Source organism: Mchenga conophoros, linkage group LG6 (assembly GCF_057382185.1).
Source record: "Mchenga conophoros isolate Kocher_MC1m ecotype Shallow Benthic linkage group LG6, M_conophoros_male_GT1.1, whole genome shotgun sequence".
NCBI lineage: Eukaryota > Metazoa > Chordata > Actinopteri > Cichliformes > Cichlidae > Mchenga > Mchenga conophoros.
The window spans coordinates 39,989,205-40,012,964 of NC_140531.1; the positions used below are offsets into that span (position 1 = coordinate 39,989,205).

At 39.3% G+C, this 23,760-nt stretch overlaps 2 protein-coding genes across 6 annotated transcripts in view; both read left to right on the forward strand.

Annotated features, from left to right (window-relative positions):
- The window catches only part of dnah6 (dynein, axonemal, heavy chain 6), a 61,436-nt gene extending 60,342 nt beyond the window's left edge, over positions 1-1,094 (forward strand). The window contains exons 82-83 of the mRNA XM_085278041.1: positions 461-683; positions 909-1,094. Of these exons, the coding sequence (XP_085134167.1) occupies positions 461-683; positions 909-1,012 (327 nt within the window). The 3' untranslated portion in view covers positions 1,013-1,094. The remainder of the gene's footprint in view (positions 1-460; positions 684-908) is intronic.
- Positions 1,095-2,056: 962 nt separating this feature from the next.
- On the forward strand, positions 2,057-23,760 carry LOC146573302 (integrin alpha-L-like). 5 transcript variants are annotated; one of them, XM_085278034.1, is made up of 25 exons: positions 2,057-2,107; positions 2,808-2,925; positions 5,163-5,251; positions 7,336-7,418; positions 7,515-7,611; positions 7,955-8,085; positions 8,180-8,322; positions 8,449-8,599; positions 8,880-9,003; positions 9,111-9,163; positions 10,071-10,176; positions 10,251-10,381; positions 10,476-10,618; positions 10,745-10,895; positions 11,176-11,311; positions 11,419-11,471; positions 14,296-14,380; positions 14,534-14,673; positions 14,878-15,018; positions 15,131-15,328; positions 16,765-16,889; positions 16,978-17,117; positions 17,215-17,741; positions 22,052-22,168; positions 22,354-23,760. In XM_085278034.1, the coding sequence occupies exons 1-23, from the start codon at positions 2,071-2,073 to the stop codon at positions 17,271-17,273; spliced, it is 2,634 nt and encodes an 877-aa protein (XP_085134160.1). In that variant the 5' UTR covers positions 2,057-2,070; the 3' UTR covers positions 17,274-17,741; positions 22,052-22,168; positions 22,354-23,760. The 5 variants fall into 5 exon arrangements, with proteins under 5 accessions (XP_085134160.1, XP_085134163.1, XP_085134162.1 ...); XM_085278037.1 differs by having other exon boundaries at positions 10,251-10,375; XM_085278036.1 differs by having other exon boundaries at positions 7,955-8,079.

A 23,760-nucleotide genomic window follows, 5' to 3' on the forward strand; every position in this document is an offset into this window, starting at 1 on the left:
GCACCACAGAGCAAATATATCCTAAATGATCAAATTAAATCCATTATTATCCATTATTTTTGATTGGACTACATACTGGTTTCTTTAGTAAGGTTGTGTTATACTTGACTCCGGTGTGAATCTGGAGGGCAGTACAGCCTCCAGTATTGTTTTCTTTTTTAAAATACTGAGTTTATTTCCTGATGACATATCAGATTGATGCCCTCTTAAGCGTCATAAATAGTGAATATCAACCGCAGCAAACATCGTGTCAACTCTTCTTTAAATCTCTGTTCATGAAAATGAAATCCTTAAAGAATAAAAAGCTCTCGATACATCTGATAAAAGCAAAGCCACATGTTCTTTGTTTTATTTTCTGGCTTTGCAAGTCTTGTGTTTACTTTGTTTCAAGAGTTTGTCAGTAAAAAGTTAAAGTAAAATAAAAAGGTAATTCCTTTAATATGGTTACTTGTTAAAACAGTTACCAGAGCCGCAGGATGGTGTACTTGTTCACGGTATGTTCATGGATGCCTGTCGCTGGGATGATGTCGGCATGGTGATGGATGATGCGCTGCCTCGGGTTATGAACGCCATGCTGCCGGTGGTGCACTTTGAGCCACAGCAGAACTACGTCCCAGAGCCTGACCTCTACCACGCTCCTCTGTACAAGACCTCAGCCAGAGCTGGCACTCTGTCCACCACAGGTACACACCTGATGTATCCAAAGTCACTCACTGGAAACCTTTTTACATTTAAAGTCATGACACATTTTATACTATCATAAGGCCAAGAGCTAGTTTTTGGGCATCGCTGGGAGTTTTGGTGGGATACAGCGCACGTCCCTGTTACCAACATACAATGTCAAAAAAAGAAAGAAAAGGATGTTTGCTCAGATTGTTTCCTCACCCTTCATGTCTCTCTCCCTTCAGGTCACTCAACTAATTTTGTGGTGACAGTAATGCTTCCCTCCAAGCGACCCAGCGACTACTGGATATCCAAAGCCTCCGCACTCCTGTGCCAGTTGAATGATTAAATATTTATTCGAGGACAAAGCATTGAATTAAATTAAACTTGTGTAATAGCAACACAGACCGTAATTAAAATTTCACCCCAAACTGATGTTTCTGCGTCCTTCATCTCATACATGTGTTTGACTACATTTATTTATATAACAAACTCTTTAGAAAGGAGACGTCCCAGTTTCACAGTGGAAGCACTACACTGCCTTACACTGCTTCATTTCATCTGCAAGTTAACAAGTCACAAGAAGCAGAGGTAGCCATCACCATCCAAGGCAGCACACGGTGAACAAGAGAGGCAAGGTGGAGTGGGTGGAGACGAGTGACAGAAGGATAACTGTAAAAGTGAAAGGAATTTTTTTTTTAAGTTGATGACTTCGTGAAAACAAGAAAAGAAATGTTTTAGAAAAACTAAGAATTCTATTTTTTTATTTTATTTTATTTTATTTAGGCATTTATTAGACAAATAAGACTAATATACCCAAATTTGAAGCAGGAAACTGGACTTCTCAGAGATTAGTCAAATATAATCAACAATTCTCTGGTGTCCTGGATTGTTGATTACCTGACAGGAAGACCACAATATGTGTGACCACAGTGTGTGTCTGACAAGGTAATCAGCAACACAGGGGCACCACAAGGGACTGTCCTCTCCCTCTTCACCCTTAACACCACAGACTTCAGCCACTGCACAGAGACCTGCCATCTTCAGAAGTTTTCTGTTGACTCTGCGGTGGTTGGATGCTTTATGATTATTCATAAAATATTAACAAAAAGACCTAAAAACTGTGAGAATCTGAATTTTAGCAAACAATATACAATTATTTATACCTATATTTCAACTTTTCTGAGTCAGGAGTCACAAAGTGGTGCACAAAGTTAACAAGTTCATAACATTTAAACTGTATATTTCTGTCAATACATAATTCAGTCAAAACTGAAGCCATGCACGTGATGTGTAGAAGGATTCCTCTCAAAAATTAATTCAAACTGCGTGGGCCCTCCTCGTTTTCTGACTCCTCCTTAGCCTTTATCATTTTCTACCATTCTGTGGAAACGACCAGTAGAAAAGATGAAGTTAGTCTGGCTCATCTGCGCAGTGGCTGCTGGTAAGATCTAAACAAATACATTTCTACAAAATCATATCAAAAAAAGAAGCTGAGTGTGGGGAAAGAGTTGTCTTTTCAATTTGACTGTTTGAAGGCGTAATTCAGCATTTGGAGAAATGTCTTTACTGATTTTCTTTTTAAGAGTTGGATTAAAAGATTGAGAGGAATCTCATGTCTGTTTTTAAAGTAGAAAGATCCAGTCAGTGTGCATCTGGCCTGATTTAATGCAAAAGAGAAAACGGCCGACTGTAACTGTGTCAGTTTAAAGTTCAGACCTGTGCACAAACAAAGCTTTTGTGTGGGTGATACATGCTAAAATCAACAACAGAGAGAAATGTTAGGAATACTATGGGCTTTATTTTTTTAACCATCTTATATCATGTTGTGGAAAATGTGTCACACTTTATCCTCCGATCCTCTGGATGCTCAAATTAGAACACAGTATTTGTAGTATGTTTTTGTCATGAGCTTCTTTGTATGTAGACAAAAGTTCGTAAGAAGCCAATACACTTAATCAGATGTGTATTGTGTATCAGGACCCCCTCTCGCCACATCGTCCCAATTTTGATTTACGGCCTCAGTCGAACCGTTTCTGTAACTTTCTAAAACCGATGATCTCAAATTCAGTGTGTTACCATTGCCAACCAAACGTTTTACACAAGATGAAATCATGATTTTTTTTTTTTATGACGTATTGCAGCCACCTCCGTATGTCTGGCTTTCAACATTGATACGACAGCCACCCGCATCTTTACTACAGAACAAAAAGATTTCTTCCAAAACAAGGTGCTTCAGTTACTGTCTGACAAGAACAATGGGTGAGTATCAAAGCTAATCTAAAGATGCAAAGTATCAAAATATTAAATCATATCTGCATCATTAACGTGGTGTACAGCTTTTCTGTGCAAATCAGTGCATGTTTTTTGTTGTTGTCTTATTTCTGTCTGATCAGATCTCACTAAGGCACAATAGAACTTTTTATTTAACGTTTCTCATAGAGGATGGGGACAGGAAATGGACTGGAAAGAAAGTAGGGGAAAAATTTAGCTGGGATTTGATGATCAGAGCACGTTTGATGTCCCAAAAGTGCAAAGATAAAATGAAAGGTCATGTAACTCTAGTTGCTGTCTTAAACTTGGGTAAAAGTAAAGATTACCTTTGTCCTGATCGAGGGAAAAATAAATAACGCCCACACAGCACATTTACTTTCATTGACCCCGAGAGTATTCGTGGTTGTTGTCAATGTGGTCCAGGGGCGTTTTCAGAGACGGTGCCTGTATTGTTGCTACTGCCCAAGTAATTGAATTCAAATTCAACTGAAAGGTTAAAGTGACATACAGTGGCTTGCAAAAGTATTCGACCCCCTTGAACTTTCCCACATTTTGTCACATTACAGCCACAAACATGAATCAATTTTATTGGAATTCCACGTGAAAGACCAACACAAAGTGGTGCACACGTGAGAAGTGGAACGAAAATCATACATGATTCCAAACATTTTTTACAAATAAATAACTGAAATGTGGGGTGTGAGTAATTATTCAGCCCCCTTTGGTCTGAGTGCAGTCAGTTGCCCATAGACATTGCCTGATGAGTGCTAATGACTAAATAGAGTGCACCTGTGTGTAATCTAATGTCAGTACAAATACAGCTGCTCTGTGACGGCCTCAGAGGTTGTCTAAGAGAATATTGGGAGCAACAACACCATGAAGTCCAAAGAACACACCAGACAGGTCAGGGATAAAGTTATCGAGAAATCTAAAGCAGGCTTAGGCTACAAAAAGATTTCCCAAGCCTTGAACATCCCACAGAGCACTGTTCAAGCCATCATTCAGAAATGGAAGGAGTATGGCACAACTGTAAACCTACAAAGACAAGGCCGTCCACCTAAACTCACAGGCCGAACAAGGAGAGCGCTAATCAGAAATGCCCAAGAGGCCCATGGTGACTCTGGACGAGCTGCAGAGATCTACAGCTCAGGTGGGGGAATCTGTCCACAGGACAACTATTAGTCGTGCACTGCACAAAGTTGGCCTTTATGGAAGAGTGGCAAGAAGAAAGCCATTGTTAACAGAAAACCATAAGAAGTCCTGTTTGCAGTTTGCCACAAGCCATGTGGGGGACACAGCAAACATGTGGAAGAAGGTGCTCTGGTCAGATGAGACCAAAATGGAACTTTTTGGCCAAAATGCAAAACGCTATGTGTGGAAACTAACACTGCACATCACTCTGAACACACCATCCCCACTGTCAGATATGGTGGTGGCAGCATCATGCTCTGGGGGTGCTTCTCTTCAGCAGGGACAGGAAGCTGGTCAGAGTTGATGGGAAGATGGCTGGAGTCAAATAAGATAACCTTTATTAGTCCCACACGTGGGAAATTTGTTATAAAATACAGGGCAATCTTGGAAGAAAACCTCTTGGAGTCTGCAAAAGACTTGAGACTGGGGCGGAGGTTCCCCTTCCAGCAGGACAACGACCCTAAACATAAAGCCAGCGCAACAATGGAGTGGTTTAAAACCAAACATATCCATGTGTTAGAATGGCCCAGTCAAAGTCCAGATCTAAATCCAATCGAGAATCTGTGGCAAGATCTGAAAACTGCTGTTCACAAACACTGCCCATCTAATATGACTGAGCTGGAGCTGTTTTGCAAAGAAGAATGGGCAAAGATTTCAGTCTGTAGATGTGCAAAGCTGGTAGAGACAGACCCTAAAAGACTGGCAGCTGTAATTGCAGCTGCGAGGTGGTTCAACAAAGTATTGACTCAGGGGGCTGAATAATTACACAGACCCCACTTTGCAGTTATTTATTTGTAAAAAATGTTTGGAATCATGTATGATTTTCGTTCCACTTCTCACGTGTGCACCACTTTGTGTTGGTCTTTCACGTGGAATTCCAATAACATTGATTCATGTTTGTGGCTGTAATGTGACAAAATGTGGGAAAGGTCAAGGGGGCCGAATACTTTTGCAAGCCACTGTAGAAATTCTGAGAGCACAGGTCAGAAAAACTCTCTTTTTAGTGATTATCACGAGTGTTGTTGTGTCCACAGGATACTTGTCACTGCACCAGAGCAGCTAGGACATGAGGAGACATGCACATCTGATCTGAACCTGACCCACAACTGCATCATTGTTCCAGGTACATTAATGCGGTTTTTGAAATGCAAATGACATGTTTAATCAGGACATTAAAAATTATTGCCACAGTATGGAGGTTGTATATGAAACAAAGCTGTTTTGAAACCATTACTAAACTGGATTTGTAAGAGTTAGCTCACTCAAACCGAATGAGCACCTACTCTGCAGCTGCTGCAGTTTCCAGAGTCACATTCAAGATTTTATTTTAAATTCAGCTTTGTTTTTTGTTTTTCTTTCATATTGCACCAAATCACAATAACAGTTGTCTTACTGCACTTTATATTGTAAGGTAAAGACTCTACAATACTACACAGAAAACAGAGAAACTCCAACAGTCATATGACCCCTTTGACCTAACTAATGATTTAATGCAAATAGGTGTATAAATACATATCAGTGAGTGAAAAAGAAACACTCAGTGCATCATGGGAATCCCCCCCCAGCAGCCTAGACCTGGGGGGATTAACTAAAAGAGGATTCAGGGTCACCTGATCCAGTCCTAACTATATGCTTTTTTTTTAAAAAGGAAAGTTTTAAGCCTAATCTTAAAAGTAGAGCTAGTGCCTCCAAATCCAAACTGGAAGCTGGTTCCACAGAAGAGGGGCCTGAAAACTGAAGGCTCTGCCTCCCATTCTACATTTAAATACTCTAGGAACAACAAGTAAACCCGCAGTCTGAGAGCAAAGTGTGTCGGGTCACAAATTTGGAACCCAATATGATAACCTTATCCCACTAACGCTGTGGAGGTCCAGCGTTTCAGATCCAATTAAAATCAAATCACTAATAAAGGTCCTCTGGAAATGAGTGGAATTCTTTGAACAGAGTTTATTAAACAGTGATGAACAGCAGAACAGTACATTTACAGCAAAAATAAAACATAGAGAGCAAGCAAAACAAATGATAGTGCCTTAAAACACAAACAGAAACAACACACAAAAGACAGACAGGAAAGAAGCACCAGCGGGGGATAATGACCCTCCTCCTCCTCCTGCAGGTACCCTTTCATCCTTCATTCTTTCTTTTCATCTGCCACTTCTGATACATACGACCCTACACCATAACTTCTCACACACCAGTCTTTCATCCGTCATTGAATTTGTGAGTTTTATGGCCAAAGTCCAAAAGTCTGCAGAAAGGCAGTTAACAGTTAATCAGTTCAACAATTATGTTGGGTGTGCAAGCCAGACATAAACTGCTATCTATGCTGAGTAAGGATTTTTTGCTTCGCCGCCTGGCGTTTGAGGCAAGAACCAGAATCTCAGGTACATGTCCAACGAGGACCAAGTTTGTTTGCTGTACAGCCATTTAAACGGCTGCATGCTTTTAATGTACAGCCATGGAAAGGGAATACACATTTTATATACACATATATGTATAGGCCTGAATCCGCTCAGTGAGATCTTTAACAAGACTGGCTACAGAATGGAACAGTTGTCAGCCACCTCCTGTACATGGATGACATCAAGCTGAAACTCAGTGTGGAGAAGTCTGAAGGGATTGAATGCACAAACTCTTAAGACTTTATTTTGCCCATGTTTAATATTAGCAACTACAGTTATAACAGGATATATGGCAGAAAGTAAGGAGAAGTATAATAGGTTTATTGTAGGGTCTACCTTACAATATAAAGCACCTTGAGGTAACTGTTGTTGTGATTTTGCACTGTATAAATTCAACTGAATTCAATTGAATTATAATAGGTACCCTTTAAAGGGACGAATTTATAGGATCAGCCTGTCCAAACAGCTAATCTTGATATTTTTATTAGTCATAGCAGAATAAATTCTCATACTTTTACTGTTTTACTGTCATATCAGTAGTGCTATTAATTATTGGCACAATTTAGACATCACAATGTCTATGAAGGCCATGTGAAACTGCAAACTGCAAGAAACATCATCTAGATCACGGCAAAGACTACAGTTCACCTGGTCTGGTCCACTTAAGATTAAAGTGGGCTGTATGTGTCCCACAATGTAAAATGAATTTTAATTCCCAGAGCGAGACAGGGTTTTTTCTATTGCAGAATGATGTAGTGTATTTGTATTTTTAATATAAGGTACTAATCTGATGTTATTGTCACAGAAATTTGGCCCGAACACATGCAAGTACCCATCAGGCAATTTGGACTGTCGATATCTGAGGACGCCATGCGCTCTCAAATCACTGTAAGAAACACTCAAAAAACATTTCCTCTGACAATATTCAAAACAAAAAAATGATCTCAGATCATACTTCTTTGTCTCGTTTAAAACCTGATTTAGGTTTGCAGCCCACGTGCAGTGCATCCACACAGTGGGAACTCGTCTCTGAACAAAGTGTGTTACAAGATGAAACTCGACCGTGGACCGTCCACCCAAGGTAAAAAAAATATTGGGGACGGCGGGTTCTAGCGGTAAAGGCACTGTCTGTGTCCAGCAGACCGTAGTGGTCAACAAAATGTTTGAACTTGACAACTATGAAGCTTCAAGTGTCTCACCAACACACACGGAGCACTCTGATTGATTCTAGTTCAGTTACATTAGAAACAGTGGCTGAGTACAACTGTGAGATCATAATTATTGCATTTGTTAATTAAATAATGTTCATGCTTATACATGAATCTTTGTTTCATCAGACCAGAAAATCTAGTAGGACTGTTTGAGGTATATTTATGTCTGTTTCCATCTTCCAGGCTAAATATTTTCATGCTTTTTCCCCCCAGAACGAACAAATAAGTCTGTGGAAGTCGTTTTTTTATTTGATGGATCAGCGAGTATGACCGAAGCTGAATTCAACAAAAATAAAGACTTCATTGTGGAGATAATGGGCAGCCTTAGGGACACGCCAGTAATGGTCATTATATATTGATGTATATAAACTATACATTATATGAGTAATGAGTATAAGTAGTAACGTATATTTTTGTTGTTGTTTGTTCCGTTTCCAGTTTGCAGCAGTTCAGTTCTCTTCAACAGTCCACAAAGTGTTTGACTTCAACGACTATGCAGCTGGACGTGCTCTCGATAAACTTATGAAAGACAAACATTTAAAAACTCTCACCAACACACACAGAGCCCTCGAGTTTGTGTTGTAAGTTGTGTTAAAAGCAGCAGGATCAATACAGCTGTGAGATAATGAGCACTGTATTTGTTCATTTATTCATATTTTTAAATGTTGTTTATTCTGAGTTTTGCTTTGCTTTTGCATTTGTTTCAGAGATGAAATGTTTGACAACCCAGCTGCAGGCGCCTCTCCTGATGTTACCAAAGTTCTGATTCTAATCACAGACGGAGATCCCTCTGATACAGACAGGAATGGGATCATTAGAAGATACGATGATAAAAATATAATTCGTCTTGTCATTGGGGTAGGATGTGATGTGTTACACCAGTCCCAACAGAAAAATCAGATTTATCCGTTAGACAAATAAATGTGATCATTTTGTGTCACATAAACACTCTTATAGTATTAGACTGTTTTATTCACTGTTATTTAGATGATACACAGTCATACTAAAGTAGAAATGCATCATGGTGTCAACCTCAGCACAAACAGCTCAACAGATTTCAGTTCTTAGTCCAGTTTTTATTTCCCATGCTGATGTCAGACTTTGAATTTCATGTTTTCAAGCAGTATTCTGATTTCAGGTCGGAGCTGCTACGCTGCATAAATTCAGGGCCATCGCTTCAGAGCCAAAACATAGAAATGCCTTCAAAATTGAGAACTATGATGGACTCACAGGAGTACAGAAAAAGATATTTACTGTGGAAGGTGATGTTAAACTTTGTTCCCTGTTTTGATAAATACATTTACAAAAATCACTGTTATCTTCCTGGTGTGGACCAGTGGTGGTCACATGTATCTCTTTATTTATTTAGGCTGCACAGCTCCTCGGGCAGAATTCAGTGGATTCAGTGCTGTTTTCAAAAAGGTGAATATCTAACTTCAACTCAGCTCAGGTCAATTCAGTTTTATTTATATGGCAGCTAATCACAACAACAGTCACTTAATATTATAAAGTAACGACTTTAAAATAATAAAGAAAATCACATAATCTCCACACATTTGATGTCCAGATAAGTTATTGATCTATAATCCAGCAGCACTGATTTTATTTCTGTGAAGTAAAATCAAATTTTCACTGGTTTGTGGCAACCTGCTCTTTCGAGTGACAGTTCAGTAATTTTTTAAAGCGATAAAATAAAAAAAATAGCTTTACTTTTTATTTCTATACATCCTTCTATCAATTTTCTGAACTAGTGAGCACCATTTGTGGTTGTGGGGTCCTGGAGTGTATGCTGTCATGCTGCGTGAGACTTTTTGTGTAATTGAAACATTATGTGATCATCTCATTGGTGTAAATATTGATTCTAGCAGTGTGACATCAGGGTTTAGAAAGGCTGACGAAATTGAACAATTCTGAATAAGCGCTGAATGATTTGCCTTGAAATCATGTTCTCCACAGGATGCAGAGTAATCACTTTAATTATGCTCATTCATCTAAAGGGAGTTTTTCCTTCCCACTGTTGTCAAAGCGCTCGCTCACAGGGGTCATCTGATTGTTGGGGTTTTCTCTGTTTTATTGTAAGATCTTTACCTTACAGTATAAAGCACATTGAGGCAACTGTTGTTGTAATTTGGCACTTTATAAATAAAATACAATTGATTTGTATCTATGTAATATTCTAAAGTCAACATTTTAAGTTGTATCTTCTGTTATGATTACGCAGCACAGATGGATTTCCCGTAGATTTGAGCTATGCTCTGCATTTAGCTGTACTGTAACTGCTAAATATTTCCATTGTTGGACATTTAAGTTCAGTTATAATTTGTTTTAGGTTTGCAGCACAACTGCAGTCAGCAACTGTTCCGACAACTCCTACCTGAATATTGTCTGTCACCAGATCCCAAATCTTCAACAAACCTCTTCTTCTGTTGTTGAAGGTAAAACTGTTTTTTAAAGTTTTATATGTTCCTGGTTACATTCTCTTTAAAATTGTTCAAAATTTTCCCCCCAGAACGAACAAATAAGTCTGTGGAAGTCGTTTTTTTATTTGATGGATCAGCGAGTCTGACCGAAGCTGAATTCAACGAAAATAAAGACTTCATTGTGGAGATAATGGGCAGCCTTAGGGACACGCCAGTAATGGTCATTATATATTGATGTATATAAACTATACATTATATGAGTAATGAGTATAAGTAGTAACGTATATTTTTGTTGTTGTTTGTTCCGTTTCCAGTTTGCAGCAGTTCAGTTCTCCTCAACAGTCCACAAAGTGTTTGACTTCAACGACTATGCAGCTGGACGTGCTCTCGATAAACTTATGAAAGACAAACATTTAAAAAGTCTCACCCGCACACACAGAGCCCTCGAGTTTGTGTTGTAAGTTGTGTTAAAAGCAGCAGGATCAATGCAGCTGTGAGATAATGAGCACTGTATTTGTTCATTTATTCATATTTTTAAATGTTGTTTATTCTGAGTGTTGCTTTGCTTTCGCATTTGTTTCAGAGATGAAATGTTTGACAACCCAGCTGCAGGTGCCTCTCCTGATGTTACCAAAGTTCTGATTCTAATCACAGATGGAGATCCCTCTGATACAGACAGGAATGGGATCATTAGAAGATACGATGATAAAAATATAATTCGTCTTGTCGTTGGGGTAGGATGTGATGTGTTACACCAGTCCCAACAGAAAAATCAGATTTATCCGTTAGACAAATAAATGTGATCATTTTGTGTCACATAAACACTCTTATAGTATTAGACTGTTTTATTCACTGTTATTTAGATGATACACAGTCATACTAAAGTAGAAATGCATCATGGTGTCAGTCTCAGCACAAACAGCTCAGCAGATTTCAGTTCTTAGTCCAGTTTTTATTTCCCATGCTGATGTCAGACTTTGAATTTCATGTTTTCAAGCAGTATTCTGATTTCAGGTCGGAGCTGCTACGCTGCATAAATTCAGGGCCATTGCTTCAGAGCCAAAACATAGAAATGCCTTCAAAATTGAGAACTATGATGGACTCACAGGAGTGCTGGAGAATTTACAGAAAAAGATATTTACTGTGGAAGGTGATGTTAAACTTTGTTCCCTGTTTTGATAAATACATTTACAAAAATCACTGTTATCTTCCTGGTGTGGACCAGTGGTGGTCACATGTATCTCTTTATTTATTTAGGCTGCACAGCTCCTCGGGCAGAATTCAGTGGATTCAGTGCTGTTTTCAAAAAGGTGATTTCAAAAGGTTAAAACTGCACACATTCAAAGTGTAAATTATTTACTTGTGACGAGATTAAAATTTCTCAGTCACGGCTAACCTGACATACACAGGTGCAGCTAAAGCGCAGATAATAAAGCACTGACTACTGCTAAACTTTACTTTTACTTTCTAAAATTTTAAATTCTTATTGTTTGTAAAATAAAATCCGCACTGACAGACTTTTTGACACAAAGAGAAACACTGGAAATGTGCTAGAATTGTAAAATGTACTCTTCAGTCTTTCTGTTTGTAAAACAAGTTGTTTTAGAAATCAAGAACTTTAATTTGAACCTGTACCCGACAATCCACTAATATTGGATTTTGAATATCTCACCAGCTACAGTACAGCATATCACCAATAGATTCAGTGAATCAAGAGAAATCTGTACACAAGGGACGAGGCCAAAAATTAATATTGGATGTCTGTTATTTTCGGGGCCCCAGGCAGCAATGCATTAAGATGGTGAATAATTATTTCATGGAAATCAGATGAGCATGGGCTCAGGAACACTTCCAGAAATCACTGTCTGTGAACAGAGTTCACCATTCCATCCACAAACGCAGGTTAAAGCTCTCTCATACATATGTCTGTGAAGGTTCTCAGTCATCCAGGTCATCGTAGTCAAAGGAGCTTGCAAAGAAAAGCGTCTGGACTTCTTTAAGTTACTTGAAGACGTTTCACCTCTCATCCGAGAAGCTTCTTCAGTTCTAAGGTCAAATGGTGGAGAGTCCCAGATTTAAACCCAGTGGGAGTTTCCCCCCACAGAGGGACAAAAGGACCCCCTGATGATCCTCTAATCACATGAGCCAAGGTGTGAAAGCGGGTGTGGGTCCCAATCAGCCAGAGTTTCGGGTGAGTTCATTGTGAAACCTGGCCCCACCTTATCATGCGAATTCCTGAGGTCAGATGGCCCAGGATGTGAGTGGGCGTTAAGGCGTCTGGGAGGGAACTCAAAACTGGATTATAGATGGCAGAGAGTTGGTGTCGTAAACCCCCGCCTCTGTTCAAAGATGGTCGCTCACAGTGGACATAGATGCTTCTTTCACTCCTCTTTCAAACCATCTGTCCTCTCTGTCCAAAATGTGAACATTGGCATCCTCGAAAGAGTGACCTTTATCCTTAAGATGCAGATGGACTGCTGAGTCTTGTCCTGTGGAGGTGGCTCTTCTGTGTTGTGCCATGCGCTTGTGAAGTGGCTGTTTGGTCTCTCCGATGTAGAGGTCTGGGCATTCCTCACTGCACTGTACAGCATACACCACATTGTTAAGTTTGTGTTTTGGCGTTTTGTCTTTCGGGTGAACCAGTTTTTGTCTGAGCGTGTTGCTGGGTCTGAAATACACTGGGATGTCATGCTTGGAGAAAACTCTCCTGAGTTTCTCTGATACGCCGGCTACATAGGGGATGACAACGTTGTTGTGTCTGTCCTTCTTATCCTCCCTCGCTGGTGTCTGGTCTTCTTTTCTGTGCCTCTTTGCTGACTTTAAGAACGCCCATTTAGGATAGCCGCACGTTTTGAGTGCTTCCTTTACATGTGTGTGTTCCTTCTTTTTTCCTTCAGGCTTAGAGGGAACATGTTCTGCCCGGTGGTGTAGGGTCCTAATTACTCCAAGTTTGTGTTCCAAAGGGTGATGGGAGTCAAAGAGGAGGTACTGGTCTGTGTGTGTGGGCTTCCAGTAAACTTCGATGTAGAGGTTGCCGTTCTCTTCAATGTGCACGGCGCAGTCCAGGAAAGGCAAACAGTTGTCCTTTGTGTCTTCCCTGGTGAACTTGATGTTTTTATCCACAGCGTTAATGTGCGCAGTGAAGGATTCCACTTCTTGTGTCTTGATTTTGACTCAGGTGTCGTCTACATATCTGTACCAGTGGCTGGGTTCCTTTCCACTTCCTCCATGTAAAGGTTGGCTACAATAGGTGACACGGGGGAGCCCATGGCACAGCCATGTTTTTGTCTGTAGAAGCCTTCATTGTATTTGAAATATGTGGTGGTAAGGCAGAGGTCTAACAGTGTGCAGATCTGATCGGCTGTGAAGTTGGTCCTGTCTTCTAAGGAGCTGTCTTCTTGTAGTCGACTACAAGAAGACAGCTCCTTAGAAGACAGGACCAACTTCACAGCCGATTCTGTTCAAAAATTTGATATCTTTCCTATATTCTCTTGTGAATAAAACAATGTGTAATGTAATGCAAATAACTGCAAAATTCTGTTGTTAATTACATTTTCCACAGCATCAGCATCAGCAACATGAGTTGCATCTCCACTGTAGTTATTGAAATACAGAAAAATCAGTATGCTGCTGTTTTTTTTGGAGTGATCGGATGCATTTTATGTACAGCAAAGAAAACAAACCATAAAAGCTTTACTTTCCCCAAAAAATCCAAAATGTATATCAAACTCAAAATATGAAAACAGTTTGAAGAAACTCTAATAATACATTTTAAACTGTCCGTCAATACAACTACAGAATGTCGATTATTAATTAAAATAATAATTACAGTGGATCATTAAACCCATGAATGAGACTATAAATGCAATTTCTCTGCTTCAGATTATAACCAAGCGTAGCCTTAGTAGTGTGCTTTAAGTGATAGTGGAAAAACATCATTTTCCTACAGTTCCTATCACTTAATGTGAACGAGGCAGCTCAAAATCTCCTTTTTAGCTGAGCTTTGCTTTTTTGTAAGCGTTCTTATTTTAATTCATGACTGATTTGTGACATTACCTCATCACTGTTACTGGTATCTCAGTTCCTCTCTGTCTCTGTTCAGCCTGAACTGTAATCAGATGTTTCTGTGAGCAGGATAGCCTGATCGTGGGTTCTGTGGAATCGAACAGCTGGCGTAGTTTTCTCCATAGACCTCAAGAACGAATGCAGGGTTACCTGGGTAAACCCATTTCTTTTTTTTTTATTATTACCTACTATCTATATGATACCTGCTACTTTAATAAGATTACTTTTCTATGACTTGAGATACCATAGTGTAGCACATATGAGATCCAGAGTGAACATTTAGCAGATTATTATTTGGCTGTTGCAGGAAATTCCATTTCCATCGGAAAGAAAAACGGTGTTCCTTTGTATTTCGTGGGTTTACCAGAGTTTGAGCAAACAGGACAGATCGTTTTCAGACACCACTGCATACACTGGACAGAAGTGCAGAAAATTCGTGGAGAACAGGTTGGTAACTGGAAATATCATGATTTTTAAAAATATTCAGATTTGAGCTAAAGCATGGAAATATTTGTGCCAAAACTTTTGTAAAAGTTTGGATTTTGTGTCATATTAAGAGGACAGCTCTTAATAACTGTACTACTTTGAAGCTGTGTCTTTGGGTTTGGTTTTGACTTTCTAAATCATCCTTTACACTCAAAACATTTTTAGATTGGTTCCTACTTCGGTGCTGAGCTGTGCTCATTAGATGTTGATTCAGATGGGAGCACTGACTTCCTGCTGGTAGGAGCTCCACAGTTTCATCTGCCTCAGGTGAAGAAAGAAGGCCGGGTCTACTCTGTGAGTGATGAGGTGAGCTATAATAAAAACTAAGATCCAGTGTGACACTGTGTGAGCTTTAAAGCTGATAAAATACATGCATGTGTTTTCATAGTCCATTATTAACATCCTCGTTTCCTATTAGACTGTACTGGAAAGTAACCAGGATGTGACGGGACCATCTATGGGTAGATTTGGCACCACCATATCCAGTCTTCCAGACCTGAATGGAGATGGACTCCGAGACGTAGCTGTCGGAGCTCCGCTTGAGGATGATAAGAGCGGGGCTGTGTATATCTACCATGGCAACAGGCAGAGAGGGATAGTCAGCACTTTCAGCCAGGTGACACCGACAATACTACTGTGCAAAGGTCTTGAGCCACATGTCATGTCTTTATATTCTGCTTTTAAAATGCTAAGTAGGTGTAGTGATTTCTTGCAAACATGTGCAAAATACATGGAAATACGATATAAGAGGCAAAAATAGAGTTTGTACAGTTATAACAAGCTTTGGACTGCCTCTATTCTTTTACACAGCCCGAACTCTCTTAGGCAGGTCATTTCTTTCTTGCAATTGGTAGTCTTCAGGATTAGTTCCTTAAAGGACATTCAAAGCTTCTCTTTGGATGTTGGCTGCCTTTTGTTCTCTATAAAGATGATCCCACACTGCTTCAGTAATGTTGAGGTCCAGGCTCTGGGGAAACCAGTTGATGACTGTTAGTGTTCCACTGTGTGCTTTTCTATAAAGGTATACTTTTACTGTGTTGGCAGCGTGTTTGAGATCATTGTGATGCTAAAAAAAAATGTAGCCATCGGCAATCAGGCGCTTTCCAGGTGGATCAAAATCTGACTGTACTCTTCCGTGTTCATAATTCTGTAAATTGTGACAAATCGTGAACCCGACTGGCCATTTAACGCCAGCCCCGAACCATAACAGAGCCTCCACTGTGTTAGTTCAAAAGAAATTATCTTTTTTCTGTCCAACTCTGTTATCTTTGACATTTTTGAAGATTCCACTGAAAATATTGTGTGGAATTTCCTGCAACTCTAAAAAACAAATCAAACGACACGTGTCAAAAGAAATTGAATTAGAAGAACAATTTAGATAATTTCAGTCTTTGAGTTTTGTTTATGCTTTAATGATTCACAGGTCAGTGTTAGGTGGTTTTAAAAATGAAAAAAATGATCAGGTACAAGAACTGGACCGAAAATGAATTAAAAAGCAGCCAATGTTTTTTTTTAAAAAGCCTTTAAAAGACCTTTATTACTTACGTTATTATCAAAGATTCAGGAGGAAAATTATTTCTATAACCTTCAAATCTTATAAACCATCAGAAAACTGAGGCACAAACGATGGATCTGCACAACACTGTTGCCCCTCCATGCTTGCCTCTTGATTGTTTTAGTAATGCTGTAATATAACTTCAAAGATATGACAACCTGCCCAAAGAACTTTGTGTCCAACACTAGTTCAAATGTGGGTTTAGAACATGTAGAATCTCTGTTTCTCTGTCAGACTCCACAACCTGCCAGCCTAAATGTATTCAAGTCAAAATATTGTAGAATAACGACTGAACGACGTGCAGAGCCTTTTCTCTTTTTTGTCTGTGCTTATGGAGTTGTGTTTGTACACTCTCAAAACCCTCTGTGCATTTGCATTGAAGTTTAATTATCTGCAGCATGATAATATTATCAGACTTACACTTATGAGAGCACACAGACATGTAATGTCATCTGAAAGAGGTATTTAGACTCGGCTCTAATATCTTCTTATTTCAGAGAATCATGGGAAAAAATATCGACCATGGGCTGAAATTCTTTGGAAGGGCCATCTTTGGGGACCTCGGGGAGGATGGACTCCCGGGTGTTGTGGTTGAATCACGTGGTGCAGCTGTTGTATTCAGGTGAATATTATATGAACACTGCACCTATAAAAGAAGCTAAGCGACAGAAGAAGCGACAATCTATTTAAGTTCATTCGCTTCCTTTCAGATCCAAGCCGGTCTTCAACGTCTTGGCTCGTCTGTCTTTTCACCCAGAGAACCTTGACGCCCTGAGTCCAGATAAAAATGTAGCTTTGGTTAAAATAACGGCATGCTTTGAAAAGGTCGAAGCAACAAAGAGCAAAGCAGGTAAGTTTGTCGTGATGAGTGGACAAATGTGGAACATTTAAACTGTTTTTTAAAAATCCAGATTAATGTGTATTTATTTAATGTGACTTTTTTTCAGGGCCAGTGAGCTCAGCATTGAACATCACATACACACAGGATCAGCACCTCCAAATCTGAGGCCATGGTTCTCAGCCACAAAAGGGTGGGGTGCCCACTCCGGGTCGGGGATGAGTTCCTGCCCCAAGTGGAGGAGTTCAAGTATCTCGGGGTCTTGTTCGCGAGTGATGGGAGAAGGGAGCCGGAGATCGACAGACGGATTGGTGCTGCGGCTGCAGTGATGCGGACGCTGCACCGGTCCGTCGTGGTGAAAAGAGAGCTGAGTGTAAAAGCGAAGCTCTCAGTTTACCGGTCGATCTACGTCCCTACCCTCACCTATGGCCACGAGCTGTGGGTAGTGACCGAAAGAACAAGATCTCGGATACAAGCGGCGGAAATGAGCTTACTCTGAAGGGTGGCTGGCCTCTCCCTTAGAGATAGGGTGAGAAGTTCGGCCATCCGGGAGGGGCTCAGAGTAGAGCTGCTGCTGCTCCACATCGAAAGGAGCCAGCTGAGGTGGTTCGGACATCTGACAAGGATGCCTCCTGGGTGAGGTGTTCCAGGCATGTCCCACCGGGAGGAGGCCCCGGGGCAGACCCAGGACACGCTGGAGCGATTATATCTCTTGGCTGGCCTGGGAACGCCTTGGTGTTCCCCCGGATAAGCTACTTGTCAAGCCAGCCTCCAATTCGAGACTTGCAGTCAAGCCAGCCTCCAGTTTGTTTTACGTTCCCTGTGTATTCAAAGTATTACGGGAATGGATGTGGAAACCGGATTTCAAAATAAAAGCCAACTTCGAGTGAATTAACAGATATGTTAAGAACATAATAACATATAATTTAGTTTTTGTTTTTTTGTTTTTTACAAACTCTAATGTTAGATCTATATGACACAGCCTTGTACCCTAATTGTGCCCTGTCACTATCAAGGCCATCTTATTTTGGATTTCAAAGTAAAAGCCCTGTGAATCTTCATTTTTGAACTACTCTTTCAATGACTTAATAATGCTCTTAAAAGCAAAAGTCGTATTTCCAAATACTATTTGAACTTTATATCAACACTTTCCAACCACAGTCTTTTTCACAGTGATACCATATCAATATCAAGTCAGTCTGATTTTGCCTTTCATAGTAATGGCCCTTTGAAATTGTCGATATTTGACTTAATCTTCTAACGATTCAAAATGCTCTAAAATGAAAAATTCTTGTTTCCACAGGGTAAGTCCACTTTAGATCAACAGTATACAGACCCACAGTGATACCATATCAATATCAAGTCATTCTGATTATGCCTTCCAAAATAAATGCCCTTTCAAATTGAGCATATACGACCTACTTTTTTAACGATTTCAAAATGTTCTTAAACAGAATTTTGCGGTTTCCACAGGATAATTTCACTTTAGGTCAACAGTATACAACCTCACGATGTTACCATATCAATATCAAGTCATTCTGATTTTGCTTTCAAAAATAAAAGCATTTTCAAACTGCCCATATCTGACTTGCTCCTGGAACAATTTCAAAATGCTCTAAAATGGCAAATTCCTGTTTCCACAGGCTAATTCCACTCCAGATCAACAGTATACAGCCCCACAGTGATACCATATCAATATCAAGTCATTCTGATTTTGCCTTCCAAAGTAAAAGCCTTTTCAAATTGTCCATAATTGACCTACCTTTCAGTGATTTCAAAATGCTCTAAAATGGAAAATTCCTGTTTCCACAGGGTAATTCCACCTTAGATCAACAGTATACAGCCCCACAGTGATACCATATCAATATCAAGTCATTCTGATTTTGCCTTCCAAAGTAAAAGCCTTTTCAAATTGTCCATAATTGACCTAACTTTCAGTGATTTCAAAATGCTCTAAAATGGAAATTTCCTGTTTCCACAGGGTAATTCCACTCCAGATCAACAGTATACAGCCCCACAGTGATACCATATTAATATCAAGTCATTCTGATGATGCCTTCCAAAATAATGGCCTGTTGAAAATGCCCATAATTTACCTAACTTTCAGTGATTTCAGAATGCTCTAAAAAGGAAATTTTCTGTTTCCACAGAATAATTTCACTTTAAATCAACAGTATACAACCTCACGATGTTACCATGTCAATTTCAAGTCATTCTGATTTTGCTTTCCAAAATAAAAGCCTTTTCAAATTGCCCATATACGACCTACTCTTTTAACGATTTCAAAATGCTCTTAAGTGAAAAATTCATGTTTCAACAGGAGAATTCCACTTTAGATCAACAGTATACAACCCCACAGGATGTTAAGATCAAGTTACTCTGATTTTGCCTTCCAAAATAAAAGTATTTTCAAATTGCCCGTAGACGACCTACTCTTTTAACGATTTCAAAATGCTCTTAAATTGAAAGATGCTGTTTCCACAGGATAATTCCACTTTAGATCAACAGTATCCAACCCGACAGTAAAACCATGTAAATTTCATGTTGGTCTGATTTCGCCTTTCAAATTAATGGCCCGTCGAATTTGTCCATATGTGATATACTCTTTGCAAGAGTAAAAACTTGTACCTCTTGTGCAAGAGGTTCTTTTTGGGGGGGGGGGGGTTGTTGCCGATGCCCATGATGCCACCCCCCACCATGATGCCGTCCTGGGCAACCGCCCATGTCGCCCGTATCAAAAACCGCTACTGACTCTAAGACTTATCAAATAACAGTGCTTGAGTTTGTTACCATCGTAGTATTTTTAGGCTTTGAAATACCGCGGTAAAGTGAGCCATCATTTGTGAGCCGCGGTCAAGCCAGCCGCCTCCTATCCGCCGCATAAATTTCCTTGCGCTTTTACACCAGTCTTTACAGTAGCGCCTTTTCGCTTTATATCCCACACGCGCGCACACAAATTACAATGGAACAGCCCAATACAGTCAATACAATTATGGAAATTTCAGAAATTCATTAAAAATCATCCTGAGTAGTTGAGGTCCAACTTTCAACAGATTCCTTCTCTGGGACACCTACTGTACCTGTGTGCCAAGTTTCAGCCAGATTCACTGTAGTATTCCACAGAAATTAATGGAAACTTCTATTCAACCTAATACAGTCAATACAATAGGATTATTTGTTTCAATTTTTAAAAATATGTTCTTAAAGATTACCGCAAGGTTTAGAATGGAATATGTTTTACTTACTATACAGCGGGTGAGATGATGTAATTTAAAAGCAGACTAAAAAGCAGGACATAGAGGACAACAAAACTGTGATGAACTAAAAGAGAGCCCTTTATTGTGGCTGATGGAAGAAACTTGAACATACAACAAGGCAAAAGCAATAGGTTACAATAACTGTAATTAATCCTGAAATGGGCGAGACTAAAATACGACTGTTATTAATATTACTGTGACTATGTCAACACTACTACAGACCTGAACATGATGGCGACCAGCAGTATGAGATAAAATATTAAGGGGTACACCCAAGACTTGAACATGAGAAAGGAAAACAGACTCTTAAAACAGGAAACATGACGAATGTATACCTCACATTAACAAACAAGGGCGATTGGAATGAATTGTAATGGTAGGTGACACGAAACGATCTATTTAAACAAAGCAGTAAAGAATGAGCAACTATGAGCTGTCAGGGAGAATTAGAAGAACGTAACAAAGTATCGCCAAATTAAAAGTACTAACTAATAACAGCAAAAACAAGAATTACATACATTGATCAATAGTAATCTTAATCAACAAATACCAAAACTAATGCAAAAAGGGTTGGGTCACAAACCCAAACTGCGAGAATCACATTATTTTCTAAACTTAGTGTAATTTTTTAGAAAAGGTATTAAAATGAAAAAGAATGCAATACAAAATCTAAACGAACAAGCTCTATTTACATTTCTGAAATACATAACCTACATATGTACAGAAAAATCAGAATCGGAGAAGCTTTATTAATTTGACGGTGAAATTGAATAAAAGTTTCCTGTAATTTCTGTGGAATATTACAGTGAATCTGGCTGAAACTTGGCACACAGGTACAGTAGGTGTCCCGGAGAAGGAATCTGTTGAAAGTTGGACCTCAACTACTATGGATGATTTTTAATGAATTTTTGAAAATTGACATAATTCTATTGTATTGACTGTATTAGATTGAATAAAAGTTTCCTGTAATTTCTGAGGAATATTACAGTGAATCTGGATGGAACTTGGCACACAGGTACAGTAGGTGTCCTAGAGGAGGGATGTGTTGAAAGTTGGACCTCAACTACTCAGGATGATTTTTAATGAATTTTTGAAAATTTCCGTAATTGTAGTGTATTGGCTGTATTGCATTGAATACAAGTACCCTTTAATTTCTGAGGAATTTTACAGTAAATCTGGCTGAAACTTGGCACACAGGTACAGTAGGTGTCCCAGAGGAGGGATGTGTTGAAAGTTGGACCTCAACTATTCAGGATGATTTTTAATGAATTTTTGAAATAAACATAATTGTAGTGTATTGACTGTATTGCACTGAATATGAGTTTACTGTGATTTCTGAGTAATATTACAGTAAATCTGGGTAAAACCTGGCCCAGAGGTAAAGTAGGTGTCCGAGAAGAGGATTGTGTTGAAAGCTTGGCATCAACTTTTAAGAATGATTTTTAATGAATTTTTGAATATGCAACCAGACTGTCACGATGGCTGTATTGAGCTGTTCCATTGTAATTTGTGTGTCTAGGCTTTCAATCAGGATATAAAGCGAAAAGGCGCTACCGTAAAGACTGGTGTAAAAGCGCAAGGAAATTTATGCGGCGGATAGGAGGCGGCTGGCTTGACCGCGGCTCACAAATGACGGCTCACTTTACCGCGGTTTTGAAACGATGATGACAACGACTTTGTTTCTTACAGAACTATGTGGATGACACATCAACACCTCTCAGGATCAGACTTAACTTCCTTCAACCTGACAGCGAGAGCGCGAGCGCCGTCCTGAGCGTGGACTCTGAAAGAGAGGCTGCCCTTGAGGTAAGTTCAGTCGCCCGTACAGTCTGTATTTACATGCTTATTGTATACAACCAAAGATACAGCTATAGTCATGTCCTATTATATTTACCAAGAGTATTTAGTAGGATTTAATATGAGGTTTGAAGCTTTTTTCTGACCTGCGGTTTAAGTTTGACCTGTTTTGTTTTTTCTTTTACTTTTTACAGATTCCCATTTAAAAATAATGCAGAAGAAGAAGTGAGAGCTGAACTGTTCAAGAACGTATTTCTGATTTTTAGCAAGTAAAAAACATGTTATTATCATGGAGTAATTAAAAGACTTATTGATGAAAACAATGAGAAATAACTTTGTCTTTAAATGTAAAACTTTTCAATTCGTTCTTTCCTAATTTTTAGTTATTTAATTTAGATTCAGTTTTGTTTTATTTACACCCCACATAATCACAGCAACAGTCACCTAAAGCCCATAAAGACTCTGCACAAAATAGAGATGAATGCAGAGAAAACCCCAACAATAAAAACTACCCCCCATTAACAAGCACATGGCAACAGTTGGAAGGAAAAGCTCTCCTTCAACAGGAAGAAGCCTCCAGCATAACCAGGCTCAGGGAGGGGCAGCCAGCTGCTGTGACCAGCTGTGGGTGAGGGAAGGAGGGAAGGACAAAAGACGTGCTGTGGAAGAGAGCCGGAGATTAATAATGACTCATAATTAAAAGCTGAGAGGTGTGTAAACACACAGAGAGTGAGGAAGAAACATCATGAGAAGCTATCAGCAGCCTGGGCCTTCAGTTAACCAGAATCTATCGTTGTTTCACAGAGACACTCTGCTGATGTGTTTAAACGTTTGTCTTGTCAAATGCAAAAACAATAAAATAAAACATATCAAAGCCTGTCACATCACACAGCACTGTCACTAAGCTCCTGGCCCGTTTCTATGCATTAAAATTACTGCCATCTTGTGGCCACAGTCAGCTACTGTCGCTGAAAATCTGAACTCTAAAGCATAAACGTGTCAGTTCCTGCCTCTCAATATAAAAAAAGGAAAAACTGTTTGTGCACTAAATAAAACGTTACACTTACCTTGAGGATTTTTCATTTTGTTTTGTTCGTTCTTATTTTTCCACCCTTATCTTTATCTATCTTATTTCCCATTTACCTTTTTTTACTTCCATCTTGGGAATTTGTTTGTACCTTTTATTTATTCCTTTAAATTTTACCTTTTATAATAATTTTATTCAGACTTGTTTCCCATGTTTGTGTTGTAGAAGCACATGTGGTTGTCTCCTTTGATAATCAGCACCCAGATTTGATCCACCGCCACCCTGGTGTTAGTCATGTTCCTGTTCCACTTGGCTATCTTCAGTACTGGATGACAAGCTGGGTTTAAAGATTAATGAGCTTCATTTTATTTATTTTACCTGCATCGTTAGGATTGAATGAAGAATCCTCCAGAAGGGAAAAAAATGTCTTCCACCAAGAATACCCATATGAACACGTGTTTTATGTATGTTTTTTCATTTAACTATGCACTTAGTTGCATAGATGTTCATCTCTTTTTTACGCTTCCTGAATCATGACCTGAACTAATGCTGTCAACATTTTATTTGAGAAAAA

Coding starts and splice junctions, on each gene's coding strand:
- LOC146573302 (XM_085278034.1), top strand. CDS start 2,071: ATGAAGTTAGTCTGGCTCATCTGCGCAGTGGCTGCTG. Junction 2,926..5,162: donor CTGTCTGACAAGAACAATGG/GTGAGTATCAAA, acceptor TTGTGTCCACAG/GATACTTGTCACTGCACCAG. Junction 15,329..16,764: donor TAGTCAGCACTTTCAGCCAG/GTGACACCGACA, acceptor TTCTTATTTCAG/AGAATCATGGGAAAAAATAT.